This window comes from Gossypium raimondii, chromosome 1 (assembly GCF_025698545.1).
Source record: "Gossypium raimondii isolate GPD5lz chromosome 1, ASM2569854v1, whole genome shotgun sequence".
NCBI classification, from domain to species: domain Eukaryota; kingdom Viridiplantae; phylum Streptophyta; class Magnoliopsida; order Malvales; family Malvaceae; genus Gossypium; species Gossypium raimondii.
In genome coordinates this window covers 948,208-967,509 of record NC_068565.1, presented here as the reverse complement: position 1 = coordinate 967,509, position 19,302 = coordinate 948,208, and the positions used below count along the sequence as shown (strand labels likewise).

General features: G+C 34.2%; 3 protein-coding genes across 5 annotated transcripts; 1 reads left to right on the top strand and 2 right to left on the bottom strand.

Moving 5' to 3' along the window:
- The first annotated feature begins 540 nt into the window (after positions 1-540).
- LOC105773790 (katanin p80 WD40 repeat-containing subunit B1 homolog KTN80.4) lies at positions 541-8,364 on the top strand. 2 transcript variants are annotated; one of them, XM_012595926.2, is made up of 19 exons: positions 541-912; positions 1,035-1,201; positions 1,348-1,478; positions 1,766-1,883; positions 2,006-2,232; positions 2,796-2,898; positions 3,073-3,143; positions 3,298-3,372; positions 3,477-3,620; positions 3,726-3,948; positions 4,260-4,934; positions 5,792-5,851; positions 5,927-6,045; positions 6,146-6,283; positions 6,401-6,475; positions 6,586-6,698; positions 6,907-7,023; positions 7,116-7,184; positions 7,826-8,364. In XM_012595926.2, the coding sequence occupies exons 2-19, from the start codon at positions 1,174-1,176 to the stop codon at positions 7,884-7,886; spliced, it is 2,547 nt and encodes an 848-aa protein (XP_012451380.1). In that variant the 5' UTR covers positions 541-912; positions 1,035-1,173; the 3' UTR covers positions 7,887-8,364. The 2 variants fall into 2 exon arrangements, with proteins under 2 accessions (XP_012451380.1, XP_012451372.1); XM_012595918.2 differs by having other exon boundaries at positions 542-912; positions 7,823-8,364.
- An 821-nt stretch (positions 8,365-9,185) lies between these two features.
- On the bottom strand, positions 9,186-13,482 carry LOC105773807 (histone deacetylase 19). Of its 2 annotated transcripts, none has more exons than XM_012595945.2 (8): positions 13,316-13,482; positions 12,619-13,187; positions 11,533-11,973; positions 10,536-10,766; positions 10,017-10,087; positions 9,866-9,920; positions 9,657-9,731; positions 9,186-9,531 (listed from the first exon to the last, which is right to left on the bottom strand). In XM_012595945.2, exons 2-8 carry the CDS (start codon positions 13,144-13,146, stop codon positions 9,433-9,435), a joined length of 1,500 nt encoding a protein of 499 aa, XP_012451399.2. In that variant the 5' UTR covers positions 13,147-13,187; positions 13,316-13,482; the 3' UTR covers positions 9,186-9,432. The 2 variants fall into 2 exon arrangements, with proteins under 2 accessions (XP_012451399.2, XP_012451406.2); XM_012595952.2 differs by having other exon boundaries at positions 12,619-13,190; positions 13,316-13,479.
- An 838-nt stretch (positions 13,483-14,320) lies between these two features.
- Positions 14,321-17,814, bottom strand: LOC105773783 (3-hydroxy-3-methylglutaryl-coenzyme A reductase 1). The gene is made up of 4 exons (XM_012595906.2): positions 16,697-17,814; positions 16,418-16,599; positions 15,720-16,066; positions 14,321-14,874 (listed from the first exon to the last, which is right to left on the bottom strand). Exons 1-4 carry the CDS (start codon positions 17,680-17,682, stop codon positions 14,632-14,634), a joined length of 1,758 nt encoding a protein of 585 aa, XP_012451360.2. The 5' UTR covers positions 17,683-17,814; the 3' UTR covers positions 14,321-14,631.
- Positions 17,815-19,302: the final 1,488 nt, after the last annotated feature.

The window sequence follows — 19,302 nt, the reverse complement described above, 5'->3', positions numbered from 1 at the left end:
AAGAAATCGCCTTCCTAAATTTTATTGGCACACACTGGCAAAGCCAAAAATTTTATTTGGAGGGGGATGAGATAAAGTTATAAAATTTTGTGTTAAAATGTTTAAATTACATTAATATTTTTTTGAAGGCTAAAAATACAAAATTTTCATTCATTCAAAAGTTAAAGAATTTAATTCGAATGAATTATATTATGGGAGGGGCTAAATGGATATTTTACCACTTAACGAATGGGGCCAGACTCGTGTCTGCCGTCATGCCTAAACTATCTATACAATAAGTATACATATGTTTACAGTTCAATTAAAGTATTTTAACACATATTTACAAATTGATTAACGTATTTTAAATATATTTTAGGTCAGATTTGAAATCGCATTTAATGCCTAAATTGCCAATTAAGCCAGCATAAGGAACAAGAATATTTTGAAATTTAGGGATTAATTTAAAATTTAAGAAATAAATCGGGGACGTATGGTAACATTAACCCTATTAATCAGTTAAATAGAATTAAAAATTAAAAAGGAGCAACGGCAGTGAAACCTGAAAGCGGCCCCTTCGCTTCCTTCTTTCTTTATTTTTCTTAATCATTTTAGTGATTTTATATATCTGGAAAAATCTTGTTTGTTAGAGTTTGGTTTTTAGGTTAAAGATTTGGGTTTTTTATTAAGAAAAATTTGTTAAGAGAAAAACTGGGTTTGAAAAATCAAACAAGAAAAAAAATCAAATTCTTCTTACTTATTCATAATTTCAAAATCGATTTTTTTTTTGTGTGTACATTTCTTGCATTTTACAACTACTTCTCTTCTTTTTCTTCTGGTATATATATAAAAAAAACACACACAAATTTTGGAGGAAACCCAAGAAAGGAAGATTAAACACTGAAGCAATCTCTCAAAACTGTTGTATTTCATGTAAGTGTTTGGTTTCTGGTAAAATGTCATTTGCTCCTTTCTTTTTGTTTAAGTTTTTGTATATGTAGATGCTTTACTTAATGTTGCTTCCGATCTAACAGTAAAAACTGTCGATTTTGCAGTGGTGGAAAAATGGTTGAATTAATGAAATGAAATGAGGATGAGATCTACGGCAACGTTCATTTGATTTTTATTTTTATTTTTCATTTGAATGTTTGCTATAGCCATTGTTAGGGTTTTATCATATAGTTCGTTCCTGCCATGAGTACCAAACGCGCTTACAAGCTACGTATCCTTTTTTTTAAAGGTTTTTTATTAATTAAAAATTGTTTCCAATTGATTTACTTGCTCTTGGATCTCTTTAGTTTTATATGCATTTGTAGTTTTCTTGTGTTCTTTTTTTGTTATGGTGTCCTTAACAAATGTAATAAATAGAAGAATTTGTGGCACATTCTTCAAGTGTGAATTGCCTAAAGATTGGAAGAAAATCGTCGAGGGTTCTTGTGACTGGAGGGGAAGATCACAAGGTTAATCTTTGGGCTATCGGTAAACCGAATGCCATACTGGTCAGTTCTCTCTCTTAACATTTGCTCAATGCTTATTATTAAATTTGTTTCAAATACCCTTTTTGCAGTGATCTTAGTAGTGTTTTCCCTGTCATTGGTATGCTTCAGTTTGTTATATGCTCACTAGCTACTAAGGGGGAAAGCGAATGTAGGATGCAGCAAACAATAGGATTAAATTACTGTCAATTATCGAGAAAAGGACTAAACTGTTCTACCTTTGATAAAATTTCATTTTGGAGATCGATGAATTCTTGTTCCATTGTTGTTGTGTTTGAATCATCTACCAGAATTTATCAGGACACACAAGTGGGATAGATTCAGTGACCTTTGATTCCTCGGAAGTTTTGGTAGCTGCAGGTGCTGCAAGTGGTACCATTAAGCTATGGGATTTGGAGGAGGCAAAAAGTATGTTTTACCAATTCTGTAGACCTTTGTTTTTCCTTCAAATATACATGTTGCTGCATGTTAAATGTTGGCCTTAACTATTTTATATTGATTTTCTGTTTTGCAATCTGATACTTTTCTAGTTGTTCGGACTCTGACTGGTCATAGATCCAATTGCATTTCTGTGGACTTCCACCCCTTTGGCGAGTTTTTTGCATCTGGCTCTCTTGATACAAATCTAAAGATATGGGATATCAGAAAGAAAGGGTGCATCCACACTTACAAGGGTCATACTCGAGGAGTCAATGCAATCAGGTTCACACCAGATGGTCGATGGGTTGTATCCGGTGGTGAGGACAACATTGTGAAGGTTGGAGTTGCCATACTTTGGTTCATCATATAAATTATTTTGTACTAACATGATCCTTTGTTTGTAGACATTTGTTACTCTTCTGTGTTCCTTTTTCTTTCTGTGGTTATGGTAGGGTGAATGAACAACAGAAGGGTTTCATTTCTTTTGGTGGTCTGTCTTGTTGCTATTACTCTTGTTTCTCTGGAATTGGAATTGAGATTGTGGAGTCCAGAGTCAGGCTATGCGAAGTTGAGGGTGTTGGATAAACCAATAACCTTGTTTCATCTCAAATTGTTTTTGATTCACTGAGTCAACCAACTTAAAAAACCTGGCTGTCATAAGCTCCCTTGTTTACTGTTAAAACCGTTAAATGACTTTGCATGGACCCATAGATGTGTTGTTGGTTTACCGCTATTTGGGTTTGATTTCTGCAGGCTATTTCATTGTTTTAAATGGTATAATTGTCAGATTGGCATGTAGGTTGCTTACTGTCAGTACCATTTGATAAAACATTTTTACCATGTAAACAGATTTAAATACACATGTTAGAATGATCTTTTCCATGTCCTGTGTATCAACAGGTGTGGGATTTGACTGCTGGAAAATTGTTGCATCAATTCAAGGATCATGAAGGTCAAATTCAGTGCTTAGATTTCCATCCACATGAGTTTTTGCTGGCTACAGGTTGGTTATTACCTTCTATTAGAATAGCTACTGCATATTCCTCATTGACTTGAGATGTTATTCTATGTTGTCTAAAACTTAATTCTTAGTGTAAGATCTGTTATGATGTCCAAGGAGGTTGTAAATCCTTCTTGTGTGTTCTGATTTTCTTCATACATACTCTTGGCTTCACAGGTTCAGCTGATCGGACTGTTAAGTTTTGGGATCTTGAAACCTTTGAGCTTATTGGTTCAGCTGGGCCTGAGGTACTTTCATTTTCTTTGGTGCTGTTATTAATTCTCTTACTAGAGTTAGAGATTAATGTTGAGATCAGAAGATCTTCTACATATGTTTAGATCTAGGATCTTTTATCTTGTTTTATGGAGAAGTGTATGCATGAAGCTTTCTTTTCTACTTTAGACTGCAGGTGTCCGTTGCTTGACCTTCAATCCTGATGGAAGAACCGTACTCTGTGGATTGCATGAAAATCTGAAGGTGAAGTCTTTTATCAATTCAACTTTCATTAGTCTAGAATATTTACCAGGGAATGCTTTATGCTTAGTCCGGTTTGCACTTCATTTTTCTTTTCCAACTTTTAGGTTTTCTCTTGGGAACCGATAAGATGTTATGATGGTGTGGATGTGGGATGGTCTAGATTGTCAGATCTTAATGTTCATGAAGGAAAGCTTCTTGGCTGCTCATATAATCAAAGCTGTGTAGGAGTATGGGTTGTAGACATCTCGGTATTGCTCAACTTTCTACACTTCAAAATATTTAATTGGTCCATCTTTCTTTAATGGCAGTCATTGTGTTAACATTTTAATATTGAATTTTGATCACTGGCACAGCGCATAGAACCATATGCAGTTGGTAATGCTAAACGTGTAAATGGTCATTCTGAACCTAAATCTCATTCAGGTGGAAACCTCTCTGTATTGAATGAGAATACCACAAAAGCTAGTATGGGAAGATTACCTGTTTCACAAAATCCTGATCCTTTGGTGAAGGAAACAAAATCCCTTGGAAGGTTGTCCATTTCACAAAACTCAGATCCTGCGAAGGAGTCAAAAAGTACGTTATATTTTATCCTAGTTTTTCGTTCTTTGCATTTCTACTAGACTTTCTCTTTCTTGCTATTAGTCCAAAAGGTCTTAGGAGAGACAAGTCAAATCCATCAGTCTGAACTACTCAACTTTTTGACCAATAAAACAACAAAAGTAGAAGGCAAAAGTGGATTGATGGATAGGAGATATGCTTCACTGTTCTGTTCTACTTATTTTGTGTCTTCAAAAAGTTATGAAATATCTGGAAGTGCTGATGGGAGGGGGTGCAACCATTACCTGTTTATCTACCTGATTTTGCTTTTTACGTACTGGTTAAAGCCACAGGAAATGCACCTGGTACCCCTCACCGGGTCAATTTAAACGCTGCTCGAAAGACAGCTCAACAGAGGTCGGTAACAGTTCCAAGGAGGAGTTCTACAAGGGCTAATTCAGCTGTCACTGTTCCCACTTTTAGCAAGTCTGATGTTGTACCTGTGCTTGTTCCTAGAAATGATATGAGGTCGGAGCAGGCTGCTGAATTAAGAAAAGAAGTTGGAATATCTGAGAGAAGTTTGGAGCAAGTCACTGAATCTAGAAGAGAAGTTGGAATTACTGGAAGAAGTTTGGAATCAAGTCAGTCGGCTGCTGAATCAAGAAAAGAAGCTGGAATAGTTGGGAGAACTTTGGAGCAGGGAGCTGATTCGAGAAAAGAACTTGGTATTGTTGGAAGAACAATGCCATTTTCTTTGCAGTCAAAGACGTCTAGTTTTCGGAAGTTTCAAAATAGCAGGGAAGACTTGGACTGGCCAGCTATCTCTGCTCCGCTTGAGAATGCAGGTTCTAGGGTTGAATTCAGCAGTGGTTCAGACAGGAGTACTCTTCCTTCTGTTAAAGGTCCAATTAATGGAATGTCTGCTGCAGAAATGAATGTGAGGGAAGATAGGTGCATTGGCTCTGTCAGGACTGAACTAAACTCGGTGGTCGAATTGCCTTCAAGCTACCGGGATGAAAATTGTATATTTTTAAAACTCGTAACTTAACATTCTGCTTCCATATTTTAGCTGCTGCTTTTTTTTCCCCTGAATTTTATATTTTGTATAATATGTTTGCTTAACCTCCAATTTCATCATTAGTCCTTGAATTTGTTTATGACTGAAAATGTTTATATTGAAATGCTTTTAGTAAAGGACTGTGCTTGGTAACAACTAGATTTTTCTTGAGACTTAACAGGAACTACATAAGAGTGAGATGGAGAGAACAATGATGAGAACCTTCTAAAGTTCTAATAATAACTTCTCTAGTTTTTGGTTGTATAAAGAAAATGACATGTTTGGGAATATTGAAAAATATAGTCTCTTTGGTATTTAATTTGAACATGAGTTAAACCAAATGGCTAAGCCTAGAAGTTGCTTTAGAACTTAAAGAAATTCACCTTCCAAGAGTCTCTGTATCTCTCTCTCTCTCACACATGCATACACACATGAACATTGGATCTATGTTAACAAAAGAATTGTAGTTCTAAATTAGTTCTTCTGGTCTCGAAACTGACTATATTTCTATGCATTTTAAGGCTGGGTTATATTCTTATGTGTATCTTTATCTCTCTTTAGGTCGTTATACCCTTTGGATAACATATTTGAACCTGAGGAATGTTAATGTATAGCATTATCCGTGGTTATGAATTGTGATTGAAAAGAACAACTGATTTGAACTTCAGTTTCTGCTAAATTCTGCTTGTGGGCATGTTGTCGTAGTTCATGTATTCTGGATTTGTTTGGTTTTCAGTTTTGGTCTAGCTTGAGTAGGCTTTTATTGCATTTTCAAGTTGAAATGATCAACCATTCTTGCTTGACTTTAATCCTTTGTTTCAGATGATGCTCAAGTGCAAAAATCACATAGAGATGCGTATCCTTTAGAAAGCCAAAAAGGAGGTATATCAGTTGATAGCTTGTTGTTATGCACAATTCTGTGAACTTATCACTCAACATCTTTAGTCAATTATTCAGGAAGAACACGTTCAGTAATCCTAAATTTGGAGAAAAGGAGGAGATCTAATTTTGATGGACCTACTTTGTGTGCCTCTCCACGGAATGCATCTGTGGCAAACATGCCTTCTTTCGACGTGGTAAAAGCATATCTAAGTCTGTATTCACTTTCTTTCCTATTTCTCCATATTCTCAAAATCCCTGTCAATACTAATGATGCATTCATGTTAACTTTTGAAGTATAAACAAGGAAGAAGATACTCTTCTTCTGTGGAAAAAGAAATGCCTTCGGCCACTGATGAGGATGCTGTTGCAGATGTAATGGAGCAGCATGATCAATTCATTGGTTCCATGCAGTCTCGTTTAGCTAAGTTACAGGTGATTATAGAAAAACTTGAAGTCATATTAATGGATTTTTTGGATGCTTTAGTTGGTCACTTCATAGTAAGATATCTACAGTGTTGAAGTTTTCATAGAATATTGCTGGTTATATAGGTTGTTCATCGACTATGGGAAAGGAATGACATAAAGGGGGCAATCAGTGCAATGGAAAAGATGTCTGATCATGGTGTATGCAGTTTATGTTTATTAATACATCCATTCATTTTCAAAGTTCTAACTTTTATGTAAATCAGAATATATTGATGAGCCACTTTTTCTTTTGATGATGGAAATTGCAGGTGCTTGCTGATGTGATGAGCATTGTTACTGAAAAAATAGACATTGTAACATTGGAAATTTGCACTTCTCTTCTGCCACTTCTATCCGGTCTCCTTGGAAGTGACATGGACAGGTAAGAACAGTGTCATAATCTTGCATTTTTTATTCAACTTTATAGTCACTTGATCTCAGGTTTTATATTTTCCATTTGTTCTGGAAACATCAATTGTTTTCAGTATTTCTCTGTGGCTTTAAGCTTCAATACTTAATAGGCAGTTAAAATTATCGTAACTACTGGTATCTGGATGAAGTTTCAATATTTAAATGTGACCTTTGTATAGGCATTTGAGCATCTGTCTTGACATGCTGCTTAAGCTGGTCCGGATATTTGGTTCAATGATATATTCAACATTATCAGCTTTGGCACCTGCCGGTGTAGACATTGAGGCAGAGCAAAGGTCAGACCACTTGCTTCTAAACTGTAAATTTAGTGTTCAAATATTCAGTTATTTGGGTATTAACCGAGATTTCATGCTGCTGATTGGCCTAGGTTTGAGCGTTGCAACCTCTGCTTTATAGAACTAGAAAAAGTAAAGCAATGTCTTCCCACTCTTACTAGGTGAGTATGGCGTTTATAAAACCTGCATAAACACCATAGGTTTAACTGTATGGGTAAAAGTATCATGGAGGCCCTTATACTAGGAGCCAAATTGCATTTAACCCCCTCTACTCAAAAAAAGGGGCAAATTAGTCCATGTACGTTAAATCCATTTTTGCTGTTAAAAATTGGTCCTTGAACGTCTGCATGAGGTACATGTGGCACGCCACGTGTCATTGTTAAATTATTCTGTTAGTCATGCCAGTTTTTAACCGTATAAACAGATAAAATTTTTAACAGAAAATATTAGTTTGCTCTTTAATCTAAATTGATTATTTTGTTAAAAAATTCATCCATTTTCTGTCAAAAATTGGTCCCTGTATGTCTGCATGAGGTTCATGTGGCATGCCACGTGTCATTGTTTAGTTATTCTGTTAGCCATGCCAGTTTTTAACAGTATTAATGGATAAAATTTTTAACAGAAAATTAATTTGCTCTTTAATCTAATATACAAAGATGAATTTGCCCCTTTTTGGAGTAAAGGGGGCAAAAAGCAATTTCACACCTAGTATAGGTGCCTCCACGGTACTTTGCCATATGCTTGCTCTAGAGATCTTTTTTTATTTATTCTTTTCGTTTTCTTTTGTTTTTCTCCATAGAAGAGGGGGATCAGTTGCAAAATCTGCCCAGGAATTGAATCTAGCACTTCAAGAAGTATCATGACTGTAATCAACACATTGAATGCGTTCACTAAGTTTATTCTGTGCTTTTACGGATTAAATCCTTCAAGTTTAGGCACTGAAATGCCTTATCAAGCACCGACCACTACTTTGTAAGTCCTGCTTTACCTTGTACATTTAACTGCTAAGCTGATTCAACTGCAAATCTGCAATGACCGAAAAATGAAGACGAAAGGCTAATTAGGTCGACACTTTCCTGCTGGATTGCTGCATAGTTTTTCTGTCGCTTTGTATGCACTGCTCGGTGAGTATACCGATCTTGTGTTAGAACACAAAATATGTTTGCACATCCAGTTGTATCTTAATGCCTTCAATGACTAATATCTATTTTTGTTTTCTATCAGATGTATTATATAAGGATAAATAGTATGTATCAGAGATGGGAATGCATATATTTGGGGTTTATGTTTTAATTTGTTGAAAACCTAGAAATAAAAGAATGTTGAGCTTTCTTTTGAGAAGTTTTTGCTTGATTTATTTTGAATATGGAAGGAAAATTAAAGACAATTGTTCAATTTTCTTAAAAGTTAATTTTAGGATTGCCTGCAGTGAGTTACAAAATGGTTACTTTTAAGTATCAGTAAATTTTTTCGTCACTAGATTATGAAAAATTACAAAATGATTATTCAATTATTCAATTGTATTTTTGCCAGTTAATGGTTGTATCTTTCAAAATTGGCATTACTAATCTTGAACAACATACATGTCAATTTAATCTTAATTTTTTAATAATATTTTTAATATTTACATGTGTAATTTGATAATTTTTATCAATTAAGTGAAATTTTTTACTAATAGTTAGAGAATTATTAATATAGTTTATCTTTAAAACGTAAGTTAATTGTGTTTAGTAAAATATTAGCTTAAATTGAGCTCGAATTCAAGTAAAGCAAATAATTTGCAAGTATATTGGAATCATCAAAACTTATATGGCAATATGTACATGTTTAAAATTAAATTAATTTTAAATAGAAAATAAATATCAAAATTATACATGAATTTTAATTTTTGTGATTTCATACATGAAATGATTAACAAAATTATCAAATTAACATAATTTTATGTTGACATATTACATACACAAACAATTATATTAATCCTATATGAAAATAAATATACGTAATTATTTCTTTAAATGTGTATAATCAATTAAAATCAGACATTTATGTGTAAATACGAACCACAATTCAAATTTTATGTGTATAATTGTACAAAATCAAAGTTCATTATCAAATTACACATTGAACCAAAATTCAGTATAAATTTGATTTATCCTAAAATATAAAATAACAGAACTTATATATAAATGGAGCAGATTCTAATAGCATGTTCATATAAATTTGTTGCAAATATTAAATATAGTATCAAATAAAATACAGGATTACCTTCAAATAAAAACTTAAAAGGAAAGCTAGGTTTTTCATGGCTTCTACAGATTACACTGAACAACAAACAAAGGGGGGGCTATAATGTTACAGTGTTGCTAATACCTGCAAGTTACATCCAGTACCTATTTGAAAGGTTTCCATTTAAGACTTCGGGTATATTGGATCAGATGCTTTGTTCGATGTTTCTTGCTCAACTTTCACAGTTGGTTCATCGATAGCCATAGGCCTGACATCTACAGACTGCAAAAATAGAAAAGGAAAAAGAAAACATTAACATGGCATTTTAAGTGTTCCAATACCATTATCGGAATCAGGTCGTGTTATAATTTATATATACAATACAAATGCAAGTGTGTTTATATCACCTTTGTACTTAGGGTCTCATTTGTTGCCATGTTGTCGAAACCTCTAGCTTGCTCCGCAGTGCCTTTCGGAGCCTCCTGAGAGAATATAAAGCCAGAATGAAAAAAGTTCCATTGAAACTAGCATTTAAAAAAAAAAAAAGAATTGTGATGTAAATCCATTAAGTCTCGCAATCGCGGAAAAAATCTAACATTTATAGCATAAAGCATACCGAATCTTTTCTCTCGGGTTCAATTGCTTCTCTCTTTACTCTGCTAGGGATTGGCCTACATAATGAATGGGAAAGATGAAAATAAAATGCAATCAAAAACAGGTTCGGGTGTAAATCCAAAAAAGTTTTTAAAAAGAAGAGAGAAAAATACCGCTTCTCATCAACCTCCATGTCTGAATCCGGGTCCCATCTTTCATCTGCATCATCTTGATCTTCATCGGCCTGAATATAATCAATAGATATACATGTAACTTCTAGTAAATGTATGAAATGCTATGTTACTCTTAACTCTTCACTTTTCTTTATGTACTTGTGTTCGATGCTTGTCCGGACATGGGTATAAAGATATGATGTTTAAAAGATCCTCCAAATACATGTTAAAACTTGGACACAATTGAATATATCCGAATCTGACATTCGTACCCGGGCCCAAGTAACATAAGAAGAAATGTATCAATGTAAACTACCACCCAGTTGCATTAGAGGGGCAGAAAAGAGGCAAAAAAATGACTTCTGCTCCAACAATACAATTAAAATGTGAAATGCCAAATATGGAGAAGATTGAAAACTGAGAGCGGGAAACATGATATATTTCCCCGATAGATACCAGATGCAAAAGGAAGCTACTAAAACATGATAAGAAATAACATAAAAAAGCTGTGGAACACACCTCGGGAAGCTCAGTGTCAGGTGGTCTTTCTTGAAATTGGACACTTGGTGCATGCTGAAGCTTTGAGAGATTGTCGAGTAGATTATTACGTATTTCTTCAAGTAATTGGCGTGTGTTCTTGTTTTCCATGTTACTAGGGGCAACATGAAGTGTATAATCCGGACCGAAATATTCATAATATTCATGTTGAGGCAGCTGATCATCAACTTCCGTTCCGAGTGCAACTCCAGTCTGCTTACATTGAGAAATCATTATTACAAATAGTTCCTCTAAGTTTAAGATCACAACCATAATACAGGAAAAATCGAAAAAGAACCAACTTGAAGTGCTGATGAGTAAATGGAATAAAATGTAATAATGATTTTTTGAGTAAAGAGGAGCATTTAGTTGCACAAAAACAATAAAAGTTCTTCTGAAGTGTGTAGGTTACTCGAGAAACGAAAAGGACAACTATTATTCGATAAATTAAACACAAGTGCCGTATATCTTCAATGAAAATGTTTACTACCTTAAAACTCACATTTACCAGTAAAAACACCATGGAAGCCCCAGTATTAGGAGTCAGATTACATTTTATCCCATTTACTCAAAAAATGGGTAAATTAGTCTCTTTATGTTAGATCAAAGAGCAATCCACTCCATTTTGTTAAGAATTTAACTGTTAAAAACTGATGTGGGCTATGGCTAACGAAATAACCAGGCACTTACAATGGTGTCCCACGTGTACCTTATGCTAGCGTACAGGGACCGGTTTTTAACCGTAAAAATGAAGATTTCAATAAAAAGACCAATTTGCTCTTTGAACTAACACATAGAGATCAATTCTTCCTTTTTTTAGTAGAGGGTTAAAATGTAATCCAACTCCTAATTCAAGGGTCTCCATGATACTTTTACCCACCTTTATCATATATTAACATTAGATTACAATAGCAAACCGAATTGCTTAAACCAATTAGTATATATTATTAATTCAATGAAATTGTGAAAGATAAGTTACCTCATAGCACCAACAACGAGCAACATTCCGAATGGTATAACCACCACCACCTAATAGTAACAATGGAACATTGAAAGATCTCATAAATTTAACACATTCAGCATGACCCTTGATCGAAAGATTGAAACACCCCAACCGATCTCCAGATAAGGAGTCAGCACCACATTGAAGGACAACTGCACCAGGCTTAAAAACTTCCATAACTTTACCAATAATTGGCTTAAACAAGAAATGGTAACTCTCGTCATCGATCCCATCATCCAAAGGAACATTAAGGGAATAGTATTTCCCTTTTGAATATCCAATATCACGTATATCCCCCGTGCCAGGGAAATAATCGCCAAATTTATGAAAAGAAACAGTCATGACCCTGTCACTTGTATAAAATGCCTCCTCCACACCGTCTCCATGGTGGATATCGATATCAACATATAGAACACGCTGCAACAAAGAGAAGGAAAAGCATTATTGATAACAAACTATACAACATCAAGTTATTACCGGTGCAAAAACATAAATCTTGAAAATCTAGGATGAAATGTATGAATTGAAAACTTAAACAATTCATCCGGGTCAATTAATATGTATATGTTTATTATTTCATGCCTACTATAGCAACTGTTTATCATTCTTCGAGGGTTCCCGGTTGTCAACAAGTGCTAGCACTAGTGCGCAATGGCTTATCTATTTCCTATTGTTTTCCCAGGGTGGGACAAAGACACAGTCGCCTCTCAAAGATGAAGAAGAAAGTTCTAAAAGAAAGCTAGAAAAATCGGATAAGTGGCTTTGTTTTCAGCTTTTCTACCTTCTGCCTGATCCTTCAATGGAGGAATGGGTAGAGATGGCAATGGTGCGGGGTGGGGGGCAGATGTTGCAAAACCCATCACCACTGATAGTTAGCATGCTCTGCTCCACCACCCACCCCACTTCACTATGGATGTATAATCTTGAAAACCACTACCACCTCCATGGACTTTGGATGCATCTATCCCCAACCAAAGTGCTAGCACTAGCTCGCAATATCTTAACTATTTCTTAAAGTTCCAAACAAAGCTAATGAAGAACTAAAGTATTAAAAACACATACCTGATGCTGCTTAAGAAGTTCCAATATAGCAAGAACAATATCATTAACATAACAAAACCCAGAAGCTTCACATTTCTTCGCATGATGCAAGCCACCAGCCCAATTAATCGCAATATCACAAATATTATGGTTTAATTTAACAGCACCACCAACAGATCCACCTGCATACGTTTGACAAAACGAGAAAAGGCCATCAAAAACCGGACAATCCTCACCGACATTAAACCGCTTAAGCTGCCGGAGCTGATCTTGCTGTGTTTCCGGCGTTATACTGCGAAGAAAATTCACATAATCATCGGCATGGAAACGGCAAAGGTCTCTTTCTCGAGCAGGTAATGGCTTGTAAACTTGCATATTTTGAAGCAATCCATAGTGTGCTAAAAGGGCATGCGTCATTCGGATTCTATGAGGTTTCATAGGATGACCTTGGCCGTAATAGTAATTGCCGACCTCCGGATCGTAAAAATACGACACTTTCCTCTTCACGCCGTCGGGTCCCGACGGTAATGAATTCCCTCCCGTGTCCATCAAATTATAAGCTTAGGCTCTTTGTTTCCAACTTTCTCCCCCTGCTTTAATCAAAAAACCCTAATTAGATTTAACAAAAAAAAAGGTCGCATATTTATTCAAAATAAAGTCAATATTTCGAAATCAAACATTTAAAAGAAAACCCAGAAAAGAAACAATGTATTTCTACCTTTAGAAGGGAAAAGGAAAAGAGCTTGAAAAAGCTTTTTTTGCTCTTCTCTGCTTCAAAACCAAGGCTTTCAGCTATTGAAATGTTGGAAGAAAATCATAATATAAGCGAATCAATTAGGGATTTTTTTATTGGGTTAATTCCATGTGGATTTTAGGGTTCATTACGTGTAATCGAAATTCAAGACCGGATAACCGAGTTAAATGGAAATGTGAATTTTTAGGTTTGGTTTAAATCGTATTTTAATTGAATTTGATTTTTCTTTTATTAATTTTTATAAATTTGCATTCAAGCTTAACATTATTTATTTGGATTGAATATTTTAATCTCAAATTTACCCTATAGTTATACAATTTAATTGATTTTTTAATCACACTTTGTTAATTTAGGAACTTTTTTAAAAGTAATTTTTTATCACCTAATTATTAAAAGTTATAAAATAATCATCTAATTATTAGTATTTTTGTTATCACTTAACTATAAAAACTTATAAAATGAGTGACTAACCATAGTGGTTTTAAAATTGACATAATAACGATTTTAATCTTCAAATTTTATTCATGGTATCAATTTAATGTTGATTCTAAAAAATTTAACTCTCAACATTTATATATTGTGTAATTTAATTTTTTGTAATTTTACTTTTCTTTATGACCATTTCACTTAAAAACTTAAAAATAAAATTCAAGATAATAATTTCTATTTTTAAATTTTTTAAATTAACCCTCAATGTAAAAAAAGTGTAAATATTGAAAGTTAATTTAAAAAATCAAAGACTAAATTGACATAATTTGTAAATATTTCCACATTTAGACCCAACTTCTCAAATTGCACCAAACATATCTAAACTATAATCCTTGTTTTAAATTAGTACTCAAACTTTAAAACATTCTAATTATATTCTCAATAAAATCCTATTACTAAAATTATTAATTAAATCAGACATCAAAATTTTATATGACATAATTTAAAATAAAAAATAAAAATTTAGTGACCAATTTAAAATGAAGTTCATAATTTAGGGATGTGTGCAATTAACTCATTTCTCAACCAAGAGAAACCAAAAGAAAGAAAATGCTAATAACAATCCTGTCATTTTACACAAATCTAAGACCTCAGATTACATTGACTTACTTAAGAAAAATTTAAAAAACAAAACAAAAACAAAATACAAAAATAAATAGAAGTAAATTACAAATACATGCAAGTCTACTTAGCTTATTACTAAGAGATGATGATGTCTCTCTTTCAGCTTCCAACTTTACACCAAATTTTTCAGGCTTTGACAGACACCAAGGTCATTTTTTTCATCAAATTTAGGAAGAAACCTTGGAAACATCCTTGCTAGACCTATTGTACTTCATATGGCTTTTCACTAGTTGCCCGGCAGCAAGTGCTGACATCAGTGACAGCTCGCCGGCAAGGACAGCACCGGCTACGATAGTCGCAAGGAGTATTGAGTTTGCTCCAGGGGATTCTTTGCTTGCACCCTTGACACCAAGAAGGTTCAAACAAGCTGATTGTGATGCAAGCTGAGTTCCACCACCAACAGTGCCAACCTATGAAGATAAATCACATAACAATATAAAATTATTAGGCAAGATACGGATATCTTAACCTTTTTTCCAAGGTTTACCTGTATTGGAGAATTCTAAAAGTTGGAGCTGACTAATTCTTGTACCATAAACTAAAGAGTGTTAAATCATTATTTGGATCCGCGGCAACAATTCTTATATCAAGCTTGAACTTTTTCTGGTCTTGTTCCCATATTCAGACCTGAACCAAGTTACTGTCCTCACACTAGAGCTTGAACCTTTTTTTATCCAAATTAATCTTTGAACTAGATAATTCTTCTTACATTGAGTCATGAACCTTTTTTTTATCCAAATTAGTCCTTGAACTTGGTAATTTTTCCCATATTGAGACTTGAGCTTTAGGGTTTCTAAGAAAATATCAGAAACTAACTTGAAAAAAAAATTAGGTCAAATATAGAACAATTGTCAAGTTCAAAGACTGATTTAGACCAAAAAAACTTTAAGCCCCAACATGAGACTAGTAGCCAAGTTCAAACCCAAAAAAGTAATTTAACCCTTAAAAAGACAACAACAGTTAAAAAGTAGTTTGATCATTTTTTTCACTTCGACAAGTCGTTCAATCTTACCATCATTAACCGTTTCAATGTACCAATACTAAATAGCTCACTTTTCTAGGAGAACGACTAATTTACTCGAGTGTACTTGAGGATCATGTCTTGTACTCATGTCAATGCATTTAATATCTCATTCTCGTGTTAGATGCATTTAGAGCGTACCTAGAGGGTCATATATCGGGGCATAAGTTGTATGATATTTTTACTATGCCTGATAATTTCGATAGTGAAAACCCGAGCAACACAATCAATTACCTCAATGGAAGGCATTGTGACAGAGACATGAAGGTCCTTGCCGCCATTAACAGCTTCCATCATGGTGATGCAATGAGAGCTCTCGACATTTTGGGCAGGATCTTGGCCAGTGGCTATATAGACAGCAGTGACAATGTTACTGGCATGAGCATTAAATCCACCCAGAGCTCCAGCCATGGCAGAACCAGTAAGGTTCTTAAGCATGTTAAGCTCCACGAGAGATTCTACACTTGTCTTCAAGACCTTCGTCACTACATCACCATTAATGATGGCCTCACAGACGACAGATTTGCCTCGGCCTTCAATCCAATTTACTGCAGCTGGCTTTTTGTCGGAACAGAAGTTTCCTATATCCATCATAAATCAATAAAATTCAACGATCTTAAGCTCAAACAATGAAAATTAGGAATTTAGTCCCTGAACTTGTATTTTCAGGAAATTATTCCTACTTTTCATATTTCAAAATTCAAGTCTAACTGTTAATAATATTTTTAATTACAACATCTTTTCTTATTATATAGCTACCAAATGAGTATTTTTTTTATTTCAAAATGTAATAGCAAGAAATTTAACCAAAATAATAATAATGTTTTTGAAATCTGAAAAGTAGGACCAAATTCCTAATTTTTGGAAAGTACAGGAACTATAGGCACATTTTAACAGGAACAAAATTATAAATCCATTAAAAAGAGACTCACCGGAGATGCCAATGACATCCATGTCAGGGAAATCGGTTTGAAGGAAATCTAAAACGTTTTGAACTCCCTTGGAAACCATGTTCATCCCCATAGCATCACCAGTAAAGCATGAGAATCTTAAATACAGATTCTTCCCTGCAATTGCACATTTGATGCTTTGAAGCCTAGCAAACCTGCTTGATCTGCAATAACTCAAAAATACCCAAAACTCTTAGACAAACAAGCAACAATATTAACTTGAATACAAATTATTAAACCAAGAATTCGAAGGAAAAAAACCTGTTAAAAACACAAGCCAAGGTCTCGAAATTTTCAGGATCTTCCAAATACAACTTCAGATCAGCCGCCCTTTTTGCGGTACCGAACCTCACAACAGGAGCTCTAGTCATCCCATCTCTCAATAGAACACTTGTAGCTCCACCAGACAAATGAATAGCCTTACAGCCTCTATTAGTGCTAGCTACCAAGCATCCTTCGGTGGTTGCCATGGGAACCGAGTATTCTCTTCCATTAAGCAACAAAGGCCCAGCAATGCCCACGGGAATCTGCACGTAACCAACCGGCATCTCACAACACTGTCCCAATATCGACTCGTAATCAAAACCATCCAAGGGCAATCCTGATAATGACTTCCCTGTTATTCTCTGCAAAGCCTCACGCCTGATCGCAGCTGCTCTCTTGCAATCACCTAATTTAGATTCCAAAGAATATGAAGGAGTCATTCCACAAACAACGGATCTAATTATTTCTTCGTCTTCCTCAGTCATAACTGTCACGGGCATTTCATCGAACACTTTCTCAGCAGTTACAATAGGTGCCGGAGGTTGCAAAGATCGAATCGACCGATCAAGTGCTTGTCCACAAGGAACGTGACGAGCATCTTCATTACGAAGCAAAACTTCACTTTCCACTTCATCATCTTCAGTAGCCCAAACGTCAGCCGATGGCCGGAGAACCAAAGATTGAACGAAATCGATACCAAAGAACCCCAAAAGGTAAATAAACGACGCAACGGAAGCAAGAATCGCAACGATCTCGGAAAAGGTGACGACATGGAGAGGCGTAGAGGATCGGATCTTTTCCCGCCAACGGCAAAGAAGGAAATAAACAGCCGAGAAAAAGAGAGTGAAGAACACAGCATTCGTTAAATACAAAGGAAGTGGCAATGCGTCAGAAGCTTTGGTGGAATCATCTTCCAAAGCAATTGGCCTTGCCGGCTTGTGAGACCGAACGGAATTAATCGAAGATCGCCGGTGGGTCTCCATTGATAGCGGTGGTGAAGGAAGCCGACGGCGGAAGGCACGGCGGAGGATGAGAGCATAAAATAGGAAAATGTGAAAACGAGAGGGTGCGAGACAGTTCCGCTACGTTCTAAGGAGAAACGGAATTGAGGGAAAAATAGGGAAAACTATTTCCTGATAGCGTTGTTTTGGGAGGACACGTGTCGAGTAATGAAGAGATGTGGATGAGAGCGTATGATATAAAAGGTAATGGCGCGTGAGTGAAGAGACAGGGTGTTGGCACGTGTGACAGCTGTGCAACTGAACAATGGTATGAGATGAACTCAAAAGAGCTTGAAGGCTGTCTTTTTTTGCAAGTGCATGGTTTTTAGTTTGGGTGTTTAAGACAATAAGGTCTAATTTGCACCTAGTCCTTTTTATTTTCATACTTTTGAAATTTAATTTTTCTGTTTTTAATTTCTGGAATTTAATCCATTTACTTATTTGAGTTAAAAAGGTTTAATTTAGAATTCCATCCCTATACTTTATGAAAACTGAGAAGTTAGAATTTGTGCTTTAATTTGACATAATTTGATCCTCTTATTTACAAAGATGAGAAATTAATCTAATCATTGGTAAATAGGTCGATTTATTGAATTAATTTGTTGAAGTGGTGATTTTCACTAATTTCTTGCCTATATATTGTTGAAATTTTGATGTCTAGGTCTTGATTTGATGAATTTTAACAAGTTTATCCAATCGTACTAACTTTTTCAATTTTATAAAGCATAAGGATCAAATTTTAACAAATTAAAGTAGGGATACTAACCTTTTAATTTTCGTAAAATAGAGGATGAAATTCAAAATTAAATCATTTAATAATAGACATTTTTATTTAATTAATGGTTCTTAGTTGTTTTATTTAACATTCCTATAAAAATAAAAACAAAAACATCATTATAACATTCATTACACTCTTAAAATATTGTTTTAAAGTAATTTATTTGATAAATCTCCACCAGAGAATTTATTATAATATAACAAGACTCATCAATGTAATAACCACAAGTCTAACGTAAGATTGTAGGACACTTAATTCCAATGTTGTAAAATCCTATAAATAATCAAATTAGTTAATTTTCTTATCACCGGTTTAATTAGTTCAACCAGAAAAACAATAATAAACACAACCATATAATAATAGCAATGTAAACTTTCAAAATTTTAATTTATAACAACAAAATTAAATATTTAAATTAGTTTTAACTCGCTTAAATAATTTTTAATCGATTTAATATTTTTAATTCACTCTTTTTTATGACATAGTATCGGTCGAATCGATTTAATATGTTAATTTCTAATTCAACTGATTCAATTTAATTTTGATAATTGTACTTTTATTGATGGTTAGATAGGTGTAATTTAGTAAGAAATTATAAGTGAAGTAAGTAATTTTATAAATTAATTATCTTAAAATTTAAACATTGTTAATAAAAATGTTTCAAATTTTATGTTGAATAACATTTACATCCTCCATTCTTTAATTTTTCCAAAATAATAAAATAAAATTTTTAATAATTTCTCAATTGATATTGATGAAAAAATATTAAGAATAACTTAAATATAAATGACATAATAATAAATTTAGCTCTCAATTTTTATAAC